At 26.5% G+C, this 26,908-nt stretch overlaps 2 protein-coding genes across 7 annotated transcripts in view; one reads left to right on the forward strand and one right to left on the reverse strand.

Moving 5' to 3' along the window:
• Window positions 1-100: 100 nt before the first annotated feature.
• LOC107449598 (poly(ADP-ribose) glycohydrolase) lies at window positions 101-26,540 on the forward strand. 2 transcript variants are annotated; one of them, XM_016065180.3, is made up of 18 exons: window positions 101-370; window positions 3,763-3,823; window positions 4,775-4,833; window positions 7,448-7,625; window positions 9,202-9,253; window positions 9,362-9,454; window positions 10,598-10,717; window positions 13,234-13,317; window positions 14,797-14,871; window positions 16,078-16,170; window positions 17,307-17,473; window positions 18,519-18,610; window positions 19,161-19,297; window positions 20,398-20,545; window positions 22,269-22,347; window positions 23,163-23,271; window positions 25,152-25,383; window positions 26,195-26,540. In XM_016065180.3, exons 1-18 carry the CDS (start codon window positions 289-291, stop codon window positions 26,464-26,466), a joined length of 2,133 nt encoding a protein of 710 aa, XP_015920666.1. In that variant the 5' UTR covers window positions 101-288; the 3' UTR covers window positions 26,467-26,540. The 2 variants fall into 2 exon arrangements, with proteins under 2 accessions (XP_015920666.1, XP_042908512.1); XM_043052578.2 differs by having other exon boundaries at window positions 119-370; window positions 9,205-9,253.
• The window catches only part of LOC107449600 (Set1/Ash2 histone methyltransferase complex subunit ash2), a 28,331-nt gene continuing 27,880 nt past the window's right edge, over window positions 26,458-26,908 (reverse strand). For all 5 annotated transcript variants that reach the window (XM_043052581.2, XM_043052579.2, XM_016065182.3 and 2 more), the window contains one exon: window positions 26,458-26,663. In XM_043052581.2, coding sequence (XP_042908515.1) covers window positions 26,565-26,663 — 99 coding nt within the window. In that variant the 3' untranslated portion in view covers window positions 26,458-26,564. The remainder of the gene's footprint in view (window positions 26,664-26,908) is intronic.

Genomic DNA, 26,908 nt, shown 5'->3' on the forward strand with positions numbered 1-26,908 from the left:
TGGATTATAAAAAAATGATTTGTAAGATTGAGTTGAGAATTTATTTAAAAGCTTTTCAATTTATTTTCATAATTAAATAATAGAGTTTTGAAAAATAATTACACTGATTTGGCAACAAGGCATTGCAAACATTCCTTCTGTTTGTTTTCGAAAGAAAATAGAGACAATTATCAACATCTCGACGTGATATACCTGTATAATGATCGATTTTAAACATTTTTATCTAAGACAATTAAATAGTTTTAGTTAAATTAGTAGAAATGAGTGAAATTATTATTTTGCTTCATTATGAGTAAAGACAACAAACGATTTCGCCAAATCAGCTTAGCAGAAAGTTTTTCCTATTCTAAGAAATCTAGAAATAGTCACTGTGAGCCTCTTTCTTAAATAAGACATTTCATGCTTATGAAATTAACTTTTCTTTTTCAAAATAATACTGTATGACATATATTTTAATTTAAAAGTAGCACATTTTTAATTTTAAAAAAGAATTATCTAAACAGTGTCAACTAAATTATCTGAACTATTATTATCCCACTATACTTACATAACATCTCGATATCTATAATGATTAGTAATTCTTGCAACATTTTATGTAACTATGTTACTTCTATTTATTTCAGAGAGTAAGTTCTGTCGAAGGTGTTTCTGTCAAATGTGTTTGTCAAAGTTGCAAATTTTAATGTAATAAGATAATTTTTTAAATAACTGATTTTCCTAAGGTTTTTCGTGTTAATTATTTTTTAAAAAGTCAAAGTGGTATTTCAGGGGGGATTTTCTCACAATTCTTCATGTTAATACTTCTTTTTTTTAAAAAATATATTTTGTAAATACTAATTTTAAATATTGATGTATGCACTCATTTTTTCTCTAATTAATGGCCTAAATATGTTTATGTATGCCTTAACTCAGATGATCGGGAGTCTACTGTACATGCATTTAAAAATGTCTGTTAGATTTCATGCTTAGTTGTGCAAATATTTTACTTGTGACTAGGACTGGGCGATATTAGAAATTATATATCGTGATATATCGTTAGTTTTGCATCGCGATATAGCGATGTATCGCGATATAGTATTTTTGAATTTCATTTACTTTAAGGCACAGAAAGTCAGATTTCTATCAAGACTTCATACGCATATTGATTTAAATCAATTTATAAATTTGAAAATATATATGTTTTGCTAAAGAAAGATATTAAATAAATTGACTAAGATGTACAAATCTTACTTAAAATATTTATTGAAAAAATGTGTGTAGATACAGAATGAAATATTTGCACTTCTTTATCGTTTATAAGGTATAAGCAGTCTTAATTTAAGTTAACCCCTAAAACACCCTTAATGAAAAAAAATATTGTTATTAAACAAAAGCTGATTTTAAAATTTCAAAATATATTTTAATTAAAATAAAAGTTAGATTGACTAAAAGCCGAAGTTTAAAATTAAAAATGTTCGAATTTTAAACTAAAAAGTAAACATAAGATTTGTAATAATTTCTTAAAATTTTCGTTCTCTGAAAGATTTCTCAGTTTAAAAATAAAAAGGGAATTTTATAAAGATATCTAGCTGAAATTATTGAAAGAAAATTTAAAAAATTAAAAAAAAAGTTTGTTAAGAAATTCATTATACACTTAAAACAAAGTGTTAAAAATATTTTTTTTTTTTAAAAAAAAAAACTTTTTTTAACAAATCAATATTTGCTTGTACTATTATGCGTAAATAATTACAGAATTATTAAGTTCGATCGTAATGTTCAAATTCTTAATGAAGAAGTAAACACAAGTTTTGTTATATTTTCTAAAAATGATCACGCAAATAACAAAAGATTTCTTAGTTTAAAAATAAAAAAATAAATAAAAGTGAAATTTATCAATATATTTACCTAACAGCATAGGAACAAAATTTAAAAAATAAGTTCGTTAAAAAATTATTTGTATGCTTAAAACAAAGAGCTAAATAAATTTTAGAAAAAAAATGCTTCTTAAACACTATTTTTATTATTATTTCATATAAATAATTAAATTAAATTAAATAATGACCGAATTATGAACGAAAAACAAAGTAAGGCAAAGTTTCTTAATTAAATTCTTAAAAATAAAAACAAAAGAATTGTGATATTCGGTAATATATTTAGCTAATTAACTAATAATATAAAACGAAAATTAAAAAAAAATAATGATTTTACTCTCTAATAAAACGAAGTAGTAATTGATAAAAAAAAAAAAAAAAAAATGAATAAAATTCGCAAACTTTTCAAATTCTTTTGAACAAATAAAGTTTATTGACTTATGTCCAAAAAATAAGTTTTGTTTTAACTTTATTTCTAAAAATAAAAACAACTCAAGATTTATAAATTTAAAATCAGTAATAGAAGCCCATTAAATTATTAGAAGTTTTATCCGAAAGGTTTTTAATAAATTAAAAGAAAGTAAAAAAATAACCTAACAAATTTATTTACTTTGTAATTTAATTCCTTATGGGTGCCTTAAATTAGATTTCCGATAATTTTCACATTTAAAAATATAAAAAAAGTTTTGTCAGAAAATAAATAAAAAACTTACCTAATTAATGAAGAAACTTTTCTTTATAAATTCTTTTCAATAATAGATTGCGTTCAGAACAAGGTTACGACGGCGATCACGAAGTTAATCCCATTGAAAATAATCTACAAGAAACGATTTCAAATCGCGAAGGTGCGAAAACGAACATGTGATATAACGATATAAGGTCTCAAAAGTGATTCTGATTCTACCGCTCATCAGTCAAGGCCGTCTCAACATAACGAAACAATATCGTCTTCCACAGCGCGAGTTGGCATCGGAACGTAAGAGAAAGTCCTTGCGTGTATCGCTATATCGTTATATCGTCTTCTTCACTCGACGGCTTAAATCACATTTCTGATGTATCGCTTGGAATGAAAGTTGCTGTATCGGTTTGCCGATATAGGCGTTAAATCGATATGTCGCGATATATCGATTTATAGCCCAGTCCTACTTGTGACATATATTTAAGTTAAATCATGTGACATATATTAAATTAAATTTCCAGGTCAATATGAACCTTCTAAGATTCTATTAGTTAAAAAGTGCAAAAGTGAAAACATTTTAATTTTCCTTTTTATGAAACTAAAATTAATGTAACAGTAAATAAATCATTTTTGTTCATATTTCTTATTAACTCTCTGAGTGTTAGCCATTGTGCTGCCTTTTTACATATAGCGGCTAATGAAACAACCAACAACAATAAAAATAAATTTCTATGAATACAAAACCTTTTGGTCAAAATATAGACTTTGTCAAATTGTTCAGCAAGTCCTATTTCTGTAATGCATAAGTACTAATTTAATAACATTAAAATAAATTTTGGAATTATCTTTAATAAAGTGCAGTCATTAGAATTCCAAACTATGTTTTCCTGGAGGGAAAACCTAAAAAATAAACCTAAAGTTGTAAGATAAAAAAAAAAACTAAAGTTGTAAGATAAAAAAAAAACCTAAAGTTGTAAGATATGTCTTTAATTATAACTAATGTAGATAAAATTGTTCAACAATTACACACTGAAATTCTAAGTATTTTTTTCTTTTAAATTAAATTTAAATATTTTTTCAAAATTTAGTTTTAGATCATATATTTTTATATTTATGTCCATATATTTTATATATCATATAATTTATGTACAAATTAATATGTATTTAGGTTATTTTTAAAATTGTAGAAAAAAATTTTCATATTTTACAAATTTTGCACTTTTTAATTTCTAGCTCAAACTTCGACTATGGAGCAGAACCTTCGAGATTTACTTGCTGCAGCAGCTGAGAAGAGGTTTCTATACTATATATTTATTCTTTTAAATAAGTTACTATCAAATCTTTCTTTTCGTGTGATTTTTTTTTCTTTTCTACGATATTGAAATAAGAAAAATATTGGAATTATGACTTCTTTATTTTTGAAAAATTAATAAATGAATTTCATAGATATTTTTGCAACCTTTTACTTTCTCACAATAATTATACATTCTGTAATAGGAATGTCAATCTCAGTCCTTTAATGTTCAATATACTGCCTCCTCCTTGCAATGCAAAACTATTTAAACAATGCTACATAACTATTGTAAAACATTTTATAACTTTTTTCAACTAATTTCTTTTTATAGCTTCATTTTTTAACTAATTTCATTAAACTTTTGGAATATTTTAGTGTGGAAAAGTTTATTATTGTAATGAGAATTAAAAATTTTAAGTATTCATTATTTCTCAATAATGACTAAACTTTTTTCTAAACTACTTTAAACTAATATTTATTAATGTTAATTGAAAAAAGCAGTGTTGCTATTCCGTCACTGAATATTTGGTATTTGGCCGATATTTTGGTTGAATAATTGGTATTTGACTATTCAGCCATAACACTATTCATTACCCCCTGTTTATTATTATTGCTTGTTACTTTGTATTAATATGCCTATTTATTAGTTGCACATGCTAAAAAAATATTCTTTAGGTATATAACTGAGTGTCAATGATTTAACTCATGATTTTAAAATAAATGTTGATTAAATAAATAAAGGAAACAAAAATTATTAATTTAGCTTTTAATTGTAAAAGATGTGATGGTAAAAGAAATAGTGATCTAATTAATTGATTGTTATTTTACTGTTTTTTTAATATTAGCTCCACAATATTTTTTTGCTTGTTTTGTTTACTTAAGTTAAATGAATAATATTATTTTTCTAAGCAGTATTAGTGTATCTGTTTCTAATTTAAAGCTTTTCTATAGGATTACCAAAGCTGACAAAATTGTTGACGACAAAATACATCATAATTCACGAACTTCAAGTAAGTAGTTTAATAAAAATATATATATAAATTTCGTAATTTATTAGCTCACTTAATTAATTTTTCCTATACCTTATTCGGCATCATAATATTGTCAAATGAATGAGAATAGAGCATGCAGTTTTCCCCCTTCTTTCTCTGAAAACATCTCTTCATATTTTCTGTAGATGGGTAATTTCTCCATGTATCCTGCATTTGCAATACATGGAGAGGAAAACCTCCCACAGTTAGCCTGAGGACAAGGGGACTCTAACTCATAATCCGTTCTACCACTGAGGATATTTTACGTCAGCACTGTGGTCATTGCAAGCCGGGTGCGAAATCCTAATTGAGTTATCCCTGGGATTCGAACCCAGTTCACCTCATTGCAAAGCGAACGCTCTATTCCCTGAGCCACCACGGCGCAATCCTAACTTTAGTGAAAATTCTCTCTAGAATCGGAAAATCGGATTGTTTTCATTTGCCTCAAATGGTTATATGTTTAATTATTAAACATTTAAATTTCCTTAAAAAGCCTCCATAAGTGATACAATCATGAACAATCCCTGATCGGTTATTACGTTACATGTGCTGAATGGGAATACTCCTTCATATGCTAAAGCTATTTCAGTGCTCTTTTAGTTTTAATGACACTTATATCTTTTGATCGATCCTTATATACAGTGTTCTCTATAAGTTTTTTTCTAATGCACATTTTTTATAATTATTTATTAGATAGTATAGTTGATATCTTTTCTCAACATTTTTATTCATTTTGTAAATGTGAATATTGTAATGGTAAAAAAAAAATACTTTTATGTGTATTTATAAAATTTAATATCTGTTTCTCTTATGTATAACTAAAATGTTTGTAAATTTATAATCTAAAATATTGTTGGATTTAATTGCGAAATTTAAATGAAAGCTAAAACATAATGGCTTTCAATGCACAATAATGGTAAACATAGGATAGATGGACACAAGTTTGTAAATAATCACATGACTCCCATTTCAACTGAAAACGAAAGTAAGCCTTTTTAATGAAAAATAATTTCATAATTACCACTTTTAGAGAAGTAATAAAATAAATTGTCCATTCTTGTGTTGTTTCTGTAAAGTAAAAAGGTATTTTGAATTTGTTTTTTATTATTATTAATGTGTTTTAGTTAAACTTATTAAGTATATCAATGTGTTGTTAAAACTTTATTGATATTTATGGAGTAATAAACTAGTTTTTAAATATTATGTTTTCTTTATTTATTTATTTTCTAATGAGGGGTTGTATTGTTAGTGAAATTATACATTAGTGTAAATCCTAAAACTTTTTTTTTCAATTTAAGATTTCAATTCAATAAAAATTTGTCATTTTTGCCACCTATTAACAAAAAAACAGGGTGCGTAGCGCTTGTAAAAAGTACTTAAAGGTGCTTTTTTGGGGATTTCATTTTTAAAAGCTTTTAAAGGTGCATTTTTCAGCTGGTGTTTTTAAAAAGTGCTTTTTTTTCCTGAATAATTTTTTCCCTTCAGTGATATCTGGTGGATCCCATGCATTTCACGAAAAATGGGGTATTTGCTACGTAATCATTCACACGGACTTCATGTCGTACCCACGTTATGACTTGCGCATGCACGCACACTTGAAACCGAAACCCGAGTGCTCCAATTCGGGTGGAGAATATCAAATCCTTATGAAATGTTTTTCTTTTTAATTTATTTTAATTTTATTATTATTTATTTTATTTTACTTCCAACACTTTTTTGACGTAGGGGGTACGGGTACTTTTATTCTGAGTTCAGGGTCAAGTTGAATTCACTCGATGATGTGGAAAAGTACTGATTGTTTCGATTTATGTCTGTTTCTTTTTTGTTTTTTTTAACGCTAAAACTGTTTATAAAAAGTTTTTGTTTTTCAATGATATCACTGATTGAATATGAATTTTTTGAGTGCTTGAAAATTTTTGTAAAGTGCTTGAAAAGTTTTTAAAAAGTGCTTATTTTTTATTCAAAGATATTGCTAAGCACCCTGAAAAAAAAATTTTTTTTGTTGATAAATTTAAAATTATTTAGGTCTCTCTGAAAGATCTTAAAGTTTTTTTTTTTTTTTGGTCAAAAATTTTATTCTTTTTTAAACGAGATATGTAATTAAACTTTTACATTTTAATGTGTCACAATTAGATTTGAAATAACAATATAAATCTGTATTCTAATCTGAAAATTAAATTGGAAATACGCATAATTCTTAGGGAAAATTAAGTTTTTCATGACAACTTTGGGTGACTTAAATATTATGCTCTATGCATACTTTTTTATCTTTCTTTTATTTTTTATATTTTGAATTTGAAAACTAAATTTTGTTTTATATTTAAGATTTTAGAATAAAATTAAAATATAGATTTTAACCCCAAAAAAAATTTAAACTTTAGGCTCATTTTAGAAATCCTAAATATTTTTTCATTCAATAAAAAAAATTACTAAATATGTGATAACTTCTTATGAACTTGAAAATTTGAGACAAAAAAATTCAATGCAATGCACCCTGGTGCACTAGCGTGAAAATAAAGCATTCGATAGGACATATACTATTTAAATATTAGAAGAGCTTTAAGCAATTATTTTTCATTACCTCTGTTTGCAGCTCAAGATAAAACAGAAATATGTGAAGATTCAGAACAGATATTTGTGGCCGACTCTCAAGAACTCTTTAGTGATTCTGATGAGTTATTTCCAACCACATCAGTTGATGAAATACCCCCAACTCCTGAAGAAACTTTGGACTCCTCAGATTTTTGTAGATCTGCTGATATATTTACGGAGTAAATAATGTTCATTGATTTTTTTTTATACAAAATTGTGTGTTAATAGTAGAGTAACAAGTTTTACTTATTTTTATTATTATTATTATTTAACCAGCTGAGTACCATCTCCCCACACCAAGTAAAAACAGTCGTAAATGAGGAAGGAATCGATATTACTTACAATTTACTGCATGAAATCAATCACAAAACTGAAAAGCATAAGCCCAACAATTTAAACAGTTTCAGTTTTTTTATTATTGTCATTTGTTGCCTTTCTCATTCACTTAACGTTATTGGATTAATACAATAATGTTTATAAAAGTTCAACTCACCAATTAAACTATATAACTTTGACCTACTCTGCTAATGCCAAAGATTAACTCAAGAGATAATATTATTCTACTCCAAAAGTGATGCTTTATCAAGGCCTATATAATACTCAAGTTTTTTTATGAATTGGTACTTAGTATTAAAAAAAAATTATTTTTATTTCCATTGACTTTACATTACTTAAGCTTACTTTTAAAATAGTTTGAAAGCATAACTATAAATAAAATAAATATGTATCGCCTCCATATGAGATCCACATTGATTTTATTTATGCTCATTAAACATAATAAATGAAGTATAAATAGTTATTAATGAATGTGAAATAAACTCTCAGTGGAACTATTTTTTTTTATTAGATAGAAGTTTTTTTCATTAATGTTATCTTTTAAATAATTGAAAATAAAAAGTGTGGGCATCTGCAGTTAAATTTCCAAAAACAAATAATATCCATCTATGAGAAAAGTTTACCATCCATTTGTCTCTCCCAAACGAGCAAATAAAAATTCTTCAGTGGTTTTTAGAATTACTAGTTAAATAGTTCTTGAGTTACTAGAGAGACACTCACTAACTCATATACTAACTCATTCTTTTATTTTCATTGATAGCGTGTATAGAAATATACTTATGTTATTGAGCAACTTCATCATGTATCCTGCATGTGACATATGTAAATTAAATAATATTTTAGTTAAAAAAAACTTATTGGTAGGATATATTTATGCCTGAATTATTCCTTTTTACTAAATGTGAAGTATAAATATAGTTTCATTCATTACAGAAACTTAAAGCTGTATTACAACTTATAATTTCTGAATATGCTCCCAAAACATGTTTACAGAGTATATAATTTATTTATTTCTTTTGTACAAAATAATACCTTAATAGTAAAGTGAGAAGTTTTCCTTGTTTTTTTATTATTATTATTAAATCTGTGTTAAATATATATTTAAATTGTTTTGAAATCTATCTTAGGTCCCGCACATGTAAATTTAATAATATTTTAGTCAAAAGATTTTGAGAATATCTAAGCCAAAAATATATATTTTAATTGTTTAAAAATAGTTTTCTAGTTTCTATACATAAAGCTGCATAGCAAATTAAAATTTCTGACTATGCTCCTTAATTATCCCATTTAATAAACATTAAATATATTAAATATAAATATATTATCCTGACTTTATTTACAGCTTTGATTCTTCTTTGTGTTGTTTCATTGTGTAAATTTTTATTTTCCTATAGATTTTAATTTATTTATTTATTTCAGGAGTAGTTCTAAGATGCAGCCTCCATTAGAAAACGACACAGAGGAGGAGCAAGTAATTTTCCTCTTTTTTTTTAAAATTTTAATATTTTCTACAAAATAAATAAGTTTAGAATGTGTTCAAAATAATATTTTCATTCGTAAATTTTTTTCTTTCTTCTAGTTTAATGAGCTGTCTTTTTTCAATCGAATACCTGATTGCAGACTTCCTTTACCTAAGATGGAACCTTCAGAAAATCACTCTATTATGTTTTCGGTAAAATAAAGCTCACTGTTTATATACATGTTTATTATGTTATATTTATATGAATAAATGTTAGTGGTCTTCGAAATAAATTAATAAACCTGTTATTAATACTTTGTGCAGAATTGATTTGATTAGTTTATGACTAAATGTATAGAATGACCTCTGTTAATCAAAAACAGTTTTAGGATAAAGTTTTTGTAAAATAATTATAAATCATTAATCAAAACAAATGGATATATTTCAGTTCTGCCAAAAGTATTTTCTTCTTGCTGAAAGCGTAATAAAAAATTTTTAAAAGTTTGTCTACAAATACAAAAAATAAATAAATAATAATAGTAATACTAAGACGCTTTTTTCCTCCTGTAATTCAGAACAGTTAAAATTACTGGTGGCAGATGGTTACTCATTGCACATAAAATAAGTTCCTTACAAGTATCACCTTGAAAAAAAATTATCTAACACACTTAACTTCATTTTACCATTCAGGGTTGAACAGGTTAGAAAAGGTAAACAAATTGAAAAGGGAAATGTTATAAATGTATAAACTATTGAAGGGAAAAAAACATTCTTTTAGTTATTTTTTATTACTTTTGAAAACTTTTATAGCAATAGAAAAATGAAGAGAACTTCTGATAAATCTCAGCAAAGAGGTGTTAGCCTTGCATAACTGAATTAAAATTTTTAGGATTGTTGTTTTTATTTAAACTAAAATGCATTTATAGATATGATTTAATGCTCATTTAAAAAACTTAGTTTCCCTAATCCATTAAAAAATCATTTAAAGGCAATAAAAAGTATTTACTTCTCTTTTAACTGGCTAAAAAATTTCTTCTTCCTATTTGGACTTCCATCTAAGCTTGGTCTCTAGTACAGTAGAGCCTTAATAATCTGAATATCAAGGAATATCTTAATGTTTCTGTTATATGAATTGTTCTAAAAAAACTTTTTTTAGTTGAAAGATAACTTTTCTTTTAATTTTTCTTTTGACAATTATGTTAACCTTTTTTTTTTTTTAATTCTTTTAAAAGTTTTAACATATTTGATTTAAAAATAAATTTTTCAAATTTAAATATTTTGCATTTTAGAGATTTATATAAATGTATTTAATTTAGTATTTAAGGAAGTATCTGACTTTTCTTGTTTGTACTGTAGCCTCATATTCGTCCTGGAGATGCACCTCGTCCTTATCCAAATACTTATCGTGACTTTTGGGGATATGATCATGTTCGAATGCCATGTTCTCCCCTAAGTAAATATCCTGTTTCAGATATGGTATGTAACAGACTCTTATGTTTAGATAAACTTGTATTATTTAGATTTACATAGATATTTATTTTAATTTTTAATCCATGAATTCAAATTTCTTTTATTTCATTTTTCATTCAGAATGACTATTATAACATTTTATTGCAACCTCTACAGATTTTAAACATTTAGCATATAACTAAAGAAAAAAATAATTAAATGTACTTATAATTAAATTTTTTCTTTCACTCTAATGTAAATTGCTTTTTTTGTACAGTTTTTGATGTAAATTTAGTCATTGTGTTTAATTTAAAGGTTCAGTTTTGCTTTAAAAAACATAAGTATGTTACTATTTTTTTTTTAATTTGCTATATTTATGAACTTTTTGCTATTATTTTATATTACAGGATGTTTTTTTTTTATCTTTTATTCAATATTAAGTTGTAGATGATGCACAGAATTTTCATAAAACAGTGAATTCTCACACAGAATTTTCATGAAACACAGGGAATTCTTTATTATTCAGTTGTGTCCCAGAAAAGATGACACACCCAAAATCCTTAAATGTGTATAGCTTGGAACTATTTATTTTACTACAAAATAATTCTTACATAAAAAAACTTTCTTTTGAGTAATGGTTTGAATGTTTAAATAAATTAAATGATTGACTATAAAATTCAACAACATACATTCAGATGATCACCTATGACCAGATGACCATTCAGATGACCAGTAAGGACCAAATCCGATGTGGTTTACAACAGACTTGGATTGCGAGTTTTTATTCTTTAGTTTCTTTATATCTGGTGAACTCAAGCAAAATTATATGGAGAGTTTTTCTTACAGATGGGAATAACATTTTCGAATTAGTATTTTAAATTTTGTTGTTTATAGTTAAGCTTTTAAAATATCTTAAGAAAGATCTAAAGCAGTGATTCTCAACCTTTTTTTCTGTTGCGGCACACTTTTAACGATTTCGAAATTTGACGGCACACAATGAAAAAAATTAGATTAAAAAGTTGTTTAATTACCTATTTTGCACTGTATTAAATAGTTTGTGATAATAATTTTGAATGTGAAATAAAATAATATGTACTACAAAAGCACATTTATTAAGAGATTAATTATTTCTTTCAGCCAATTTTTTGTAAGTTAGTAACAGTTATTTATTTTTTTGCTAGTTATTAATTGTTAGCTTGTTTTCTATAATTATTAAGTGTTATTTTTTTGTGATTTCTTGTTAACTAGTTTTTTTGCTAATTATTAATTGTTAGCTTAATTTTGTTAGTTATCCTTTGTTAATTTGTTTATTCATTGCAAAGCTTACTTTGATTAACTCTTACAACATTTTTTAAAATTGTGTGTCATATACAATTTAAACACTTCTATCTCATTTTAAGATTGTCAGAAACAATACAATCGCCAACAAAGATGTTCATGCGGTTAAAGCGTGGAAAAATTATAAAAAGTACAGATATATATATATATATACTTTTCTTTAATTTAAACTTTACTCATAATTAAAAAAAAGCTTTATAATTTTTATTGTATCATTTCTAATATTTGGCGTCACATTTTAAGAATTTAGCGGCACACAAAAGTGCTGCGGCACAGTGGTTGAGAATCACTGATCTAAAGCATAAACAATCTGAAGTCAACAAACATAAGAGGAGTTGAGTCTCTATTCTGTTGAGTTTAAAAATGCTGTCATAACGAAGCATTATAAATAATGTTATGTAACAGAAAATTGTATATAAAGTGTCATTGCACTGGACAGCTTATAGCAGGGCAAAAATAAGAAATTTGTAAGTAGTACTATGATGCTATGAAGATGATTGTAACAATATTAGTGCTATGACTATAAAGATTTAGCATTATAATTGTAATAAATCTTCATTTATGATTTATTTTAGTAAAAACTATGCAAAAACATGCGCTTATAAGTAATAATTACCCTCTTAAAATGTATTTTGATAAATCTAGTAACGTAAAGTCACTATGAAGAAGACAAAGCAAGTAACTTATTAAATGCCTATTTAGTGGGAAAATTATGACAGAGCTAAAAATAAGTTGAGACTTAGTTTGATAGCATGTAAAATATTGATATTTTAAAGCATTCCAAGTACATAAATTAAAAATAGGTCTTTTTAAAAATGTATTCCTATTATCCTAGACAAAATGTCTGTTTTTCACTTTATTTGCAACTTTTAAGTTCGTTGTAATGATGTGTCAACCTCTTCTTAATGTATTAGAATAAATATTTCTCATTATTCTCTTAAAACATTTTAGTTTAAACTCAATATATTTTGAATCAAAATTAAGTAGAGAATTTTTCATGCTTCATTGTTTTGAAACTACAAAGAAAGTAAAAGCTTTGATAATAACTTTTCAAATACTGAACTTTCTTCATTATTCAATTTTTAATAATAAAAATTTTATAAACAAAGCTCGCTATAACTTGTGAAACATTTTTTTAAAAAAAATTAGAAATATTACAATAATAAAACACATTGAAACATTTGCTTAATTTTGTTTGATTTCAGAGAGGTGAAAGGCAAATAGTAAGCAGATGGGAATTAATTTGCCGCAGTCTTTGTAGAACCATTGAAACATCTGAACAACTTGAAGTAAATATTTCTAATTGTGTTTCATTTTAATTTTCTGAAAGCTGATTTTGTTTTTCATAATAATTGTTCTAATTAAGCGTTGTATAATATTGTTTGCATATCTAGTGTTTTATCATTATGATTATGAAACAACTTTAAATATTGATATATATGCATCATGGCTTGAAAGTTCCAAAATTTTTACATGCGTTCTGGGTATGCTAATCTACCAAGATACATGCCTGAATAAAACTTTTACATTCAGAAAATTTTTTAATATGTTGTAACAAGCTCCTCTTCCCCCCCACTACAGCGCCTCTGGCGGTGAACTAAGACAGTCTGCCAGGAACCGCCGTTAAGTACGGATGTTTAATTCGAGCCCAAAACCCCCCTCTTCCAAATTCTTGTATTTTTTTATCCTTGTTTTATTTTTATGTGTTTTGTCCTTTTCAATAAATATTTAGAGTTAGATAAATTTCTAGTCTTTCATTATTTATGTGAATTGGTAGAAATACAAATAAATCAGGACTTCCCCTACAATGTCCATTTTCAAAAAATTAAGACCACAATTTATTTAACTTTTTTTTATCTTTTAATAGTGTTCAGTAAAAAAAAATAAAAATCCAGATGAGATATTTTAAAAACATTCATAATATAAATTTTTTTAAGCAAAAAAAGGAAAAAAACAAATTTTTTTTTTTTTTTTTTTTTTTAGTATTTTTAGGTCGAAGGAAAATTTTAAAAATGTATATAAATCTGAATTAGACAGGGATTTTAGACAAACTTTGCTTATTAAAACTCCATAACACTGATAATTTCATTAAAGATTTGATGCAAATGCTTAGTATAAGCTTTAAAAATAATATCGCTTTTATGTTTGCATTCATATTGCAATTGCAATTTTTTCTTTCATACTCAATGGTTGGGGTCAACTTTTTTTAATAGAAAAAAGCATGAGCAGGGAACTAAAAAGAATAAGTTAACATTATTTGATAGACTCTTATGATGAAATTAAATTCAGTAGCATTTAAGTTTTATCAAAAGTAATTTATTTTCTTTCCCTTTTTTGTACAGTTTATCCAAATAATCCAAAAGCTTGACGACTTTTGTCAAAATTTGATGGGGTACTTACTCATTTACATCATTTTTGTGTATTTCAGATTAAATATTTACATGTTTAATGGGGTACACAATTGTAAAAAATACTTAGCAAATTATAATTTTTGTGAATATATAATTTTTATGAGTAACAAATGAGTAAGTTTAATTATAAAAAGTAAACTATTCTTTTGACAAAACTATTACAGCTAGTACGATTATAAATGATATTTAACATGATTAAAAATTATATGCTTTAGGTAATAACAACTGAAAAGATTTATAAATATTAATCTTAAGTATCTAGATCTTCATTTTTTTCATTGATAAATTCTAATATTGACCTAACTTAATATTGATGATTTAATTCAGGATCATGATTCTAGATTTTTTTTTTTCTAGGAAGCAATCATGGAATACAATTCTCAGTACAGAAATCTTTGGAACTTTAATGCATTGCACGCATTTTTTAACCAGGTAATATTTATGTTCTTTAGATGATTTTATTACCAATTTTCTGTATTATCTATTCTATTTATACTAAATATTTTTTGAGAAATCTTTTATTTTGTTAAATTACAAGTGTTTAATGCTGCATTAACTATATACATTATCACCTATCATTATAAGTGTCTAATAATATTTCATATACTATAAAATTAAATTAGTGCTGATACAAATGCAATTTTTGAGTTATCCAGTTGCAGCAAAAGGTATTATTACCATAATTTTAAAAAAATTAAGTAAAAATATATTAGATTAAGAAAAGCTCAAATTAGGTTTTATTTAATTTACATTATGAGAAAAAGCTAACTTATCACTATTATCCAAGAATGAAAGGTAATATTCTTAAATAAAGTGAGATCATTTGTATTACATTTTTGCCGTCATCTTTACTTTTCACTGTATTAAAAAATTTATAGTTTTTATTTTTGATTAATTTTTTGTAAAAGTATTTTTAAAGTATGAATATATATAATATTATATACAACCTGACGATAATTGGCCCCTTCATCATCAACACCTACCTATGATCAAATGCCAAGCCTCATTTTCGGGGCTGGTAGGTATCCTTTAATGACCATGGTAGGAATAATTTCAAGCTTGGTCAAACAACATGGGCAGTGCCTGAGCTGATACTCCTCTCTCCAAAGTTCCACACACAAGAAAAGTTTCAGCCTCGACAGATTTAATGTGCACCTTGCTGCGTGTACACGACTGTGGTTTTGCCGACGGCCAAGATCGAACTCTTTCACCACCTTTCCATCCACCGGTGTGAATAACATCTTAATTGAGCGTGACTATTGATCCTTTCAAAAAATCTGGTTGATTTTTTTAAAATGGGATAATAGATCATTACATTAAAAGTTTTAAATGGACCAAGCATTTCATATTTGGGAATTTCAGTTCAGAAGTTTTTCCTCAATACATAACTTTTTCATGGAGTAACTGTAGAAAAAACTTTTTTAAAAAATCTGTAAATGAAAATATCTTGTGCTCAATTGGTCATAGAATATCAATGCTTGTTTTTTTTTTATTTGCGGATTATTGTATTTTATTTTTCATGTACCAATATAGTATTTTTTTATTTTTAGTGAAATATATATATATATATATATTTGCCTATTTTATTTTACATGTACCAATATAATATTTTTTATTTTTAATGAGATATTTTTTTAGTGTCTTGAAGACCATGAACGTGTACATTTTTTTGAGACAATTCTTCCAGTGATGATAGAAATAGCTCTAGATTTACCTAATATCTGCACACAGGTCAGTAGTCAATTGCTATATGTAGTATGTCCTATATATATNTATATATATATATATATATATGACAATAGATTATTATAACAATAAGACATAATAACAAAAATATAATAAAAATTATCACTCCCCAGCACCCAACAACAATAATACTTATATAACAATGTGACAAACAGCAAAAGCTGCAAGCCATGTTGCTATTGGCTGGAACCCCTACAAATATCAATAACATCAACATTGCCCACAGGTTTTGCTGTTTGCCACGTTGCTATAACAAAACTCGGTTCTTGTTTCATTAAAGGGTATGTATTATTGGTGTTGGCTGCTGAAGAGTTATAACAATTTTTATTATATTTTTGCTATTTATGTCTTGTTGTTATAATGTAAAACATTTATTAATTCTGCTCCAATTTTCATCGGCAGCTTTTGCTTGTGTTTATTGAAATATATTGGTTCCGTAAAGTTTTTTTTAATTTTTTCAAAATTTTAATTCATTATATATATATATCTATACACACACACATGCTAGGTGTTTTAAATATGATTGATGATTTAAAAAAAGAGCTTAGTATAACAGAAAAGTGGTTATAGTTAAAAGTCAATTCTTGCCACAAATTTATGTGACTAGACATTAATTTTTTTCTTAGAATGTCTGTTTTTAATTTAAAAGTTTTTACAGATAGTGCTGAAAATTGCAAACCAATAAATGAAAAAGAAAAACATTGAAAAGCACATCAAAAGCTTTTAAAATCCTTTCAATGAAATAAATATTGCATAACAATATTTTGAAATATCTGCCATCAGTCACAATCAATCAGGGAACAAATTTTCTAATTCGACAGAAAAAATGGTAGATAGGACTACTGCTTCATTTGTTGGTTAAAATTTTGAACTAAGACTTCTTACTTTGAAGATGAGGTAAAAAATGTATGGCTTGTCGGATAAATTTTTTACAAAGAAATTTTTTTTAAGATTTAACTATTTTCTCATTATACTATAATGTTAAAATAATGATTTCAACTTTATGGTATAAATATTTTTAATAAGGTTATATAAATTTTTTTTAATAAGTTTCACTTTCCCATTTGCAATTTTTAATTTTCAGCTTGGAATACTTGATTACATATAAAAAATTTTTTCAGCCTCCTCCTCTAATGAAAAAGAATAAAGATAGGTATGTCACTATGTCACAGAAACAAATTGGCTGTCTTTTACTGAATGCTTTTTTCTGCACATTTCCTAGAAGAAACCATTATCCCCGAAAAGAAAAATTTGAATATTCAAGTTATCCTGATATCAATTTTAATCGGTGAGTTTTTATTATTGTAAACCAATTACTTTAACTAAATATTCATTTATTTTATTAGTTTCTGTTATTTTTTATATATTCTATAGTAATTTATTCTCAGCATTGTATCATCAATATTTTAAATTATGCATACCTATAATTTTTCCTGATGTCATTTTTAACTTAGCGTTATATAGTTACTATGTTGAAAAATATTAATATGGTTGTTTTTTAAAGAAATCTGAAACATTTTACTTTGTAAGAATAATTTATTCCATTGTATAAATGTCACCAAATAAAAAAAAAGGGAAGTTACTTTTTTATTTAAGTATCAAACTTTATATTTAAAATATAAATAAGTGAACTGTATTATGTGAGAATTCTTCTTTAAAAATTAAAAGTTTTGTTTAGAACAGAATATTTCTTTTCTTACTAAATCAACAGTATTCTATAATTTCAACAAACTTGGTAAGACTTGTATAATTTTTTCTTCAAATATACTTTTGTAAGAGATTTGGTTTTTTATCATAACAGCTGTAATGTTGCCAATGTCTCTTGAGTTCATTGGAACTTTTTGTAAAATACTTTTGTGTCACATAAAATTTGTTTAAATACATTTTTAACTCAAAATTAACTTCTAAAAGGTATACTTTCTATTTGAGTGTTTTATAATAGTCAAGTGATATAGATTAAACTCGGGTGTTGAATAATTGGGGTTCTACTGTATATCAAAAACAAATTTTGATATTCTAGTTTTGAGGATATAAGGTCTCCAATAATTTACTCACTATAATTAAACTGTTTTAACAATGAAAGTCAGTTGAAATTTGTAACCTGTATAGTAAAACTCAAATGCTCTAAAATCTAAATCTATATACTAGTTTCCCCTTTGCCTTACTGCTAATGAAGGGGGAGGACTTAAATAACTTATTAAATCTTGTTAATATTCTTATTTTTATATTTTCAGGATATTGAAAAAAATTATATATAAAACATATTCCTAACATTCCCATTTTCCAGGTAATATTTGAATAAATTTCATCTGTGTCCCAATAATTTCTTTTAGGCTCTACTTTGGTGTTAAGAATAAAATAGTCCCTCGAAATGCAGAGAAGTTAAAGTGCCTTTTAAGTTATTTCAGACGCATCACGAGTCAAGGTAAATGTTTAAAATTTTAATTATTTTCTAAGAAACAATTTTTATTTATTTATTTTATTTATTTATTTTTTGTAAAACTTCTAGTCTTATATAAACTTTTATCTGTATCAAAATAAATAATTTATACTTATTTGCTTCAAATTTCTTTTATATGTTTAATGTAAAACTGCAATTGCTATAATTGAGAAAAATTTGGGTTATTTATTGTCAATTTTTAAATGAAATCAAATTTATTATAATTACAAAAAAAATTTCCTTATTTAATAATTTTTTTATTTGCAAAATAAATTATAAAGCAGAATGTTATAGGGTGAACGAGGCATAAGGAAAATTTAGGCAGCCCTTGGTAAATTTTTGGTCTAATGGAATTAAATTGGTATAAAAGTTTTATTATAAATAAAAAAAAATGTGTTTCAACTATAATTATAAAACAAGCTATAATTATAAATTATTACTATCTCAATATACTTTGATTTCTATTATTTTTAAGACATTTGTCAAATGTTATCAAAAATTAAATTTTAGTCCTATTGGAAAATTTATATTACAGTGCCCAGTGGAACTGTAACATTTCATAGGCAATCTCTCAAAAACTTGCCTGAATGGAAATATTCAAAAAAGGGTTTAAAAACTGCAATTGTAAAGTCTAGTGGTCTAATAGAAACTGAAGGTCATGGCATGTTTCAGGTATTTATTCAATTTTATGATTCTTTTTTTTAGAAAAATAGGATAAATTTTTATAACCAATCAAAAATTGTCTTTTCTGAATATTATTTATTTTACCTGTTTCTGGTTCATATTCGTGACAAACGTATTTTTTTGTGGATTTCTATAATAATTTTAATTCCTAAATTATTTTAATAAAATAGTGTAAAGTCTACTTTTCAATTAGTAAATGTTTTACTTTTTACTATTACCAATAAAAACCAACTAATTGGATACATTTGTTCCATTAATCTACTCATCATAATTCCTTTTTTTTTTAATATCATCTATTATTTTTATTAATTTGGGATATAATTTTGTTGAAGTATCAACATATTGTATTACTAACTATTTAAGTTTTATTTTTAACCTACATTTTTTTTATCAAGTTTAACTACTGAATTAATTTTTAATCCATTAACATTTTTCTTTTTACCAGTTATCCATTAATATTTTACTTTAAAGTAAATAATAAGAATAAATAATTCATAATAAGAAAAAATAATTCATATCAGGAAATTATCTGGCATTTTCTTTTGTGAAAACAATAAATACCATATTTTTTGTAAAGAATATTGGTGTGGTTCTAAGCCATCCTTGACCCCAGGTCAGTTGTTTCTCTTTCCTCACCACCTCCTTGAGTACAGCACTACATCCTCACATGAATATTACAATTTTTTTAATTGTATACAATAGAAATGACTCATTTTTTCACTAAAATTCTAGTATTTCTAAATTTCCCATAGAGTTAACATGTGTACCAGGTTGGCATTTTCTAGAATGTTTGTGAGCGGCTTGAATTTTCGTAGAAATAAATTATTTATAAAATAAGTAGTATATCTAAAATGATATATTTTATGTAACTGAACAATGAATATCTTGGTTACATCAGACAGTTTCTATTTCAAACTGTTTAGCTCGAACAGGCCTTTGAATCTTAGCTACCCGATATTACACCACCTTTCCCAAAATCTTTATAAGTAAGGTAACATTATGTAATATAATATGTATTGTATATAATATGTATTGTATATAATATGTATTGTATGTAAAATCTGAAAATTATTTTATTGTTTTAACAGGTTGATTTTGCCAACAAATTTGTTGGTGGTGGTGTATTAGGCCATGGATGCGTACAAGAGGAGATACGATTTATCATTTGTCCAGAGTTGATTGTGAGTCGTCTTCTTGTAGAATGCCTGGGTCCAACAGAAGCCCTTATAATTACAGGTATGGCTTATAATTACAGGTATGGAATATTGATATCCATAAAAGGAAACATAACAAAAATAATTAAAAGAACATTCTATGTACTATTTTCTAAAAATTCTGACATGCTCAATTAGTTCCATTACTCGTGATGGGGCAGGGTAAATATTGGTCATTTTAATAGTTTTCACATTTTATAAGCTAAACAAAATAAATGCTGCCAGCTTCACTGTAGTTCATTGGGGATTTCAATACAATTTTTTTTCCTTCAAATAATGAACACTGCAATTACTTTACTTTGGCTAGATTTATCAAAATGTTTTCTAAATTTTCATCTATATCCACAATAGTTCATAGATTTATAATTATTGGGCCGGGATAGCCTGGTCGGTAGGGCGCTGGGCCCGAGTTCGTGGGTTTGAACCCCGCTGGCCGAAGACTCCCCATGTAGTAAATGGTAACTGATGCACATTAAATCTGTCGAGTCGCAAAGTCCTCCATGTTCCCATAACAAATCAATACCTCTGGGGGTACTGAATTGGAGATTGATCGTTCTCTGATTCAGGTCAAAATTACGATCTGCTGATGAATGAATGGATGTATGAATGGGTCCACCCTATAAACGGGTGGGGCACAAGTCAAATTCTTGGCCATAGATGGCACCACTGAAAAACAAGAACAATCGCACCCCTCTGCCTTAACAGCCATGCGTCAAAAACAACAACATTTATACATTATTCTTGGCTTGTGTTTGCATAAAATATTTCAAGTGGTTGACAGTCTATATCCAGTTGCTGTGTCTAATTGTTGAAGATTTCTATCTCCATGCAAATTGGTTTCATTCTAAAAGCTGCCCGTATTAGGCAGTTCTTTCATCATCATTCCCTAACCATGGCTAGGCACCATGAGGACTCTATCTTTTAATGGCCATTTTATAAGTGCCACATTAGTTTTAACCCTACTCTCACGACATTAACAGCGCCTGAGCCGTTATCACTCTTCCCAAACTTTCACACCACAATCATGGAGATAACTTTCAGCCATGACAAATTTAACATACACCTTGCTGCGTATACATGTTATTTTGTTTTGTTGTTTCACAAATTCACTACCCTCAGCTCTCCAACCAACAGTGTGAGTGACGCCTTAACCCACTGCGCCACTGTAATACCTAGAGCGGATCTCTCATTTTCTTAATTTAATTTTAAATTACAATAATATGAAAGTGAATATGTAATTACTCAGATCCACTCTGTAAACGGGCTTTTTATCCATGAAGGCAAAATACAGTTTTATTTCTATGTATATCAATGAAACCCTGTTTATTGGGCATATATATTTGATTTAAAAATTTCTAAAGTTGTAATTATAAATTGTTGTTTTGTCAAGTTTTATTTTAATAAATTTTTTATTTATTTAATCTGACTGATATGAGATATGATTTGCGTCTTTTTATTGATTGATATTCATTGATAAAGTTTTCTAAACATTTGTCCTACTTCTCTAATGGAAATATTTTTATTTTTAAAAAATTTATTTTGAATGTTGCAGCCATGTTTGGAAATAAAATCATGAAAAATTTTTAAATTTCATAATTTAACTGTGATAAATTATTTAGATAATTAGTTTTTTCTTTCATACTTAAGGTTTACATATTGAGTGTCATAAGACAGAGTAAACAGTCAGAAAACTCTTTACTGATAAAAGTAATAGATTTCATAATCAAAACAAAATATCTTTGCAGGTGTAGAACAATATAGTAAATATAGCGGTTACAGTGATGACTTTACATGGGAAGGAAACTTTGATGATCCAACTCTTCGGTAAATTTTATTTCTTTATATTCTTCACAATAAGTAATTATTTATTATTAAGAAATGTTTGATTTTATTAAAATAGAACTACTATAAATCCCATTTTTTTTTACAACGTAAGAAAAACTATTTTTAAAATAAAATGTTTTTATCTTTTTTACCAAATAAAGGTTTGAGAGAATGTAACATTTGCATACTTTTATATTTTGCATAAATATTTCCTTTGATTGGATAAAATTTGTTTAGCTATTTATTATTAATTTAAAGTTAAAGGGAAATTTATATATTTTACATAATGTCCCTTCTTTTAATTATTAATTACAAAACACTTAGTTGTAAATAGTTTAAAATCTTGCTCATTAACTTAAAGCTTTTTATAGTTTATTTTTATATTTTATTTAAAGTTTTTTATTTTAGGTAAACTAATGTTTTTATTTTACAAAAAAAAAGCAGTTAAATATTTCTATCTAGATAGAATAAACCTACAATTCGGCTTGTGTGTGATAAAATTAGTACTTCAGTTATTAAATAGAATGTTAAAGAATTTTTAAAAGCTGTTTCATTATTTGATGATTTCTGCAATTTTCAGGTTGTATTTAAAATGTAACTTAAATAGCTTAAGTAAATTACATTTTTACACTTATTTAATGTTTTATAGTTCAACATTTAAAACAAAAATAGTTGTATCTTACTCTTATTGTTCTTATGATTCAGTAGAAAAGAGACATTACTTTTGTTAGAAATTTAAATAATTATTATGCTGTTCTTTAATATTTTCATACTTGCAATGAGATTTTCAGTAGGTAGTATTTTAATTCTTACAGAGATTCATGGGGACGAAAGTGTACTGAGATTGTTGCCATGGATGCTACTCACTTTAGAAGCACCAATGAGCAGTACAAGTCATTCCGCATCGAGAGAGAATTGAACAAGGTATTAAGATTTTTGTCTATTCTTTATACTTATTAAGCAAATCGCTGTCATAAATTCGATTTTTAATATATTTGCTAATCTTTTGGTACCATTGATTAGCATTCAATTGATGAACATGTAATACAATTGACATCATTCAATTTATTAACATTTGGTGAAATTGAGTAGCATTCGTTTGATTGGTACACTAATTTAATGACTTTGAATAGGTCATTATATTGGTGTTTTTCAAATTATTGTGTCCTAAAACTTTATAATTAATTCATTGTTTCAAAGAAAAGTTAGAAACCTGATCCTATTATTTTTTTTCTAAGTTTCAAAAATTTTAGCTACAATATTTGAACTTCAATATTATTTATCAAAAACTGATACAAAAGAGATAGATATTCAATATGTATTAGCATTGTATATTGTATCCAACCATGCAGAAGTCATTGGATCCTAATCCGTTAATAGTGTAAATCAGTGGTTACCAACTGGCGGCCCGCTGGCCACGTCCGGCATGTGATTAAAATATATTGGTTAATTTTTTGTGGACAATTTTCGTAAAAAATCCTTATGGGGTTAAAATACTTTTCTTTCATTAAAAAAAGGCTAATTTCTTCGTTTCTGTGAAATTTAACATACCAACGGTGAAAAAAAATAAAATTTCTCAGGTAAAAATCTACTTTGCATTTTGATTTGTAATTCAATACTTTTGTATTGTACAACATGATAAAAATCTGACAGTAATGTCTAATGTTCCTTCAAACATAAAAGAGTCCTATATAAAATTTTGATAAAGTTGCGGCACGCCATTTTAATGGTGTTTTTAACTGCGGCCCCTGGTCTAAATGTAGGAGTGGATAACCAGAAGAATCTCTATAATAGTACCGAAGCAACGAATACCATAAGATACCTTCATTTTCAGTGAGCAAAAGGGCTTATGTGGGGAACTTTCTAACCCCATACAGAAATTTCTTCTTTACTGACCTTAGGATAACATGACCAATGCAATTTTGCTAGACTTAGAGGTTGGGCAGTTCCAAAAAGCAAGACACATCGACCAGAGGTCTATTGTACCTAAACCCTAGATCATAACTTACAGAAAAATTTTGTAGCTAAAACAAAGTTCAGCAAACACCTGACAGGGGTGTCCTGTAGTTCCCAGGTCTTAATGCAATGTCGTCCCAGATGCTCAAGTCTTAGAGCAGAAATGACTTTGTCATGCAGTCTCTTCATCAAGATGACAACCACGACAAAGAGGATCGGATACGATAATGTAAAGTAGTCTCCCGAGAGTACAGTGATCTTTCTCAAGCCATTCCTAATTTTTGACACACACTGGGACAGTCACGATTTAACTCCACAGTCTGTCTCTGACCGCCCGAATTGCGCCACTGCTCATAGACAATCTTGAAAATAGAGACCCTGAAGGATGCGGGAGAGATTTCCAAAACTGGTTTGGGGCCACAGAAAATAGCACCGGATCTGGCCCTTGCTAGTTCATCACCTAGCTCATTACCAGGAATATCCATATGCCCAGGCACTTAATGTAGATCTACCTTGTTAAAGGAAGAAAGATCACAAAGGACTAAGAGCACTTCCACATTAAAGAAATTGAGCTAAGTTTTAGCATCCCTCGGTTTAAACTTTAACTCATCATCTTACCCATATTCTGTAAGGAAATTAATAATAATAATCAAAAAACTGTTTGCAGCTACCATTTTTTCTTTCTAAAATCTGTATTAAAATAAATAATGAGATGTTTCCAAAAGATATTATTTCTTGTCTAATTTAGAATTACTCATTTTTCAAAAATTTTAAAATATATTTAATTTTCTGTATATTTACAACCATTTATTGGTTTTTGTTATGCTTTAAAAATACTGCTTCCCTAGGCATTTAGTGGATTTTATGAGGATGCCAACCCAGAGAATTTATCAGCTGTTGCTACAGGAAATTGGGGATGTGGTGCCTTCAATGGTAATCCTCTTTTAAAGTTCTTAATTCAACTGATAGCAGCTTCTGAGGCTGGTCGTGATATGGTATACTTCACTTTTGGCAATCGGACATTGAAGAGAGAGCTTCAGGATATTTACGACCTTGTTACAGAGAAGAATATAAATGTTGGTAGGTAGAAATATTACTTAAAATAATATTAAAAAAAAGATTAGAATTAATAAACAAATAACCCTAAATCTTTACCTACTATTTTATAAATTCTCCTAACAAAAACTAGAACATGCCCATTGCTTTCAAAATATCTAATATCGTTTACTGCTTAAATAGAGATAAAAATTTTAGTGATGGTATTCAATGATTAATCTAAATAGCTTAATATGTTGCTAACACTTTTGTTAGTATTTAAATAGAATTTATTCTTTAACTAAATACCCATACATTTAATAAATAAATAAAGTATTTAATGTATTAATTATAATGGTACTTGATAACTTGCAAAAGTTTATTAGCGTTTAAAATTCATCTATAACATCTGAACTTTAATAAAAAGCTTATTAATAATTAGGTTTTCGTTCAATACCAATAAATCATAGTCTTTAGTCCAGGAATTTTGAGATTTCTGGAGAAATTTTATTAGAACTTATAATTTTAAACAATTCATATTTTCTTTTTATTTAAATGTATTTGTAAAAAAAACTGGTTTTCTCATTTATATGAAAATGTGCTAAGGGTATTTAAATTTTAAAACAAAAATTTGTATCCTAAATGATTTTTTAATAAAAAAATATTTTATGAAGCAAGGTTAAAAGCTATAATTATGTACTGAGCCATTTGACATTTATGTAATGCATGTTTTTACACAAATGAACTAAATAAAATCAGACAAAATATACTTAGTTATGCATAGGCTCAAAATTTTTTACTTAATTATTAAAAAGCACCCAATATAAAAAGTAATGTTTCTTATTTTTCCTTCCAGGAGATATGTGGAAATTAATTATGAACTACAGCAACACTGCTAAAGTTCAACCTATATCATACAAAATAAAACCCACATTAACTGAATTTATATCAACAGTGCTATCAGAAGAATACACTGAAGATTCGATAATGTTTAAAGATTCTAGTCAAAGTTCTGAAATTAGTAACAGTGAGCAACTTGCTCTGGTTAAGTTAATAGAAGATGTTGAAGATAGCAGTTCAACAGAGATTGAGGAAAGTGAGGACACATTAGTGAATGAGCCTGGTTAAAAATAGATATTTATTAAAAATGTTTTTAAAATCTTGTATGATGAAAATAAAGATTATTTTATGCTTTTATAGAATGAGTCTTCATTTCTTAATTAAAATCACAAATTATCCAACCGTAGTTTTCCTTTGTTTTCTGTGAAAAACAGTAAGTCTGTCATAGCTTGTTCTATGGTTGCATCATGAGCTAAATTGCATATCTGTAAGTAAAATTTAAAAACATAAAAATCATATTTTTACAAATAAACAGCATTAAAATTAAAGTTTCATAATATATAAATTCATAATAAGTTTTAAAAAAATAAAGAGAGACTGATCAGAATTCAGGTATTTAGAAATCACAACCTTGAAAATATTAATTTTTCTTTAATAGTTTATGAACTGGAAAAAAAAGGTTCATTTTTGTTTAGTCAGATAATTAAATTAATGGGGATGGTTTTTAATA

Source organism: Parasteatoda tepidariorum, chromosome 6, assembly GCF_043381705.1.
Source record: "Parasteatoda tepidariorum isolate YZ-2023 chromosome 6, CAS_Ptep_4.0, whole genome shotgun sequence".
Taxonomy (NCBI): domain Eukaryota; kingdom Metazoa; phylum Arthropoda; class Arachnida; order Araneae; family Theridiidae; genus Parasteatoda; species Parasteatoda tepidariorum.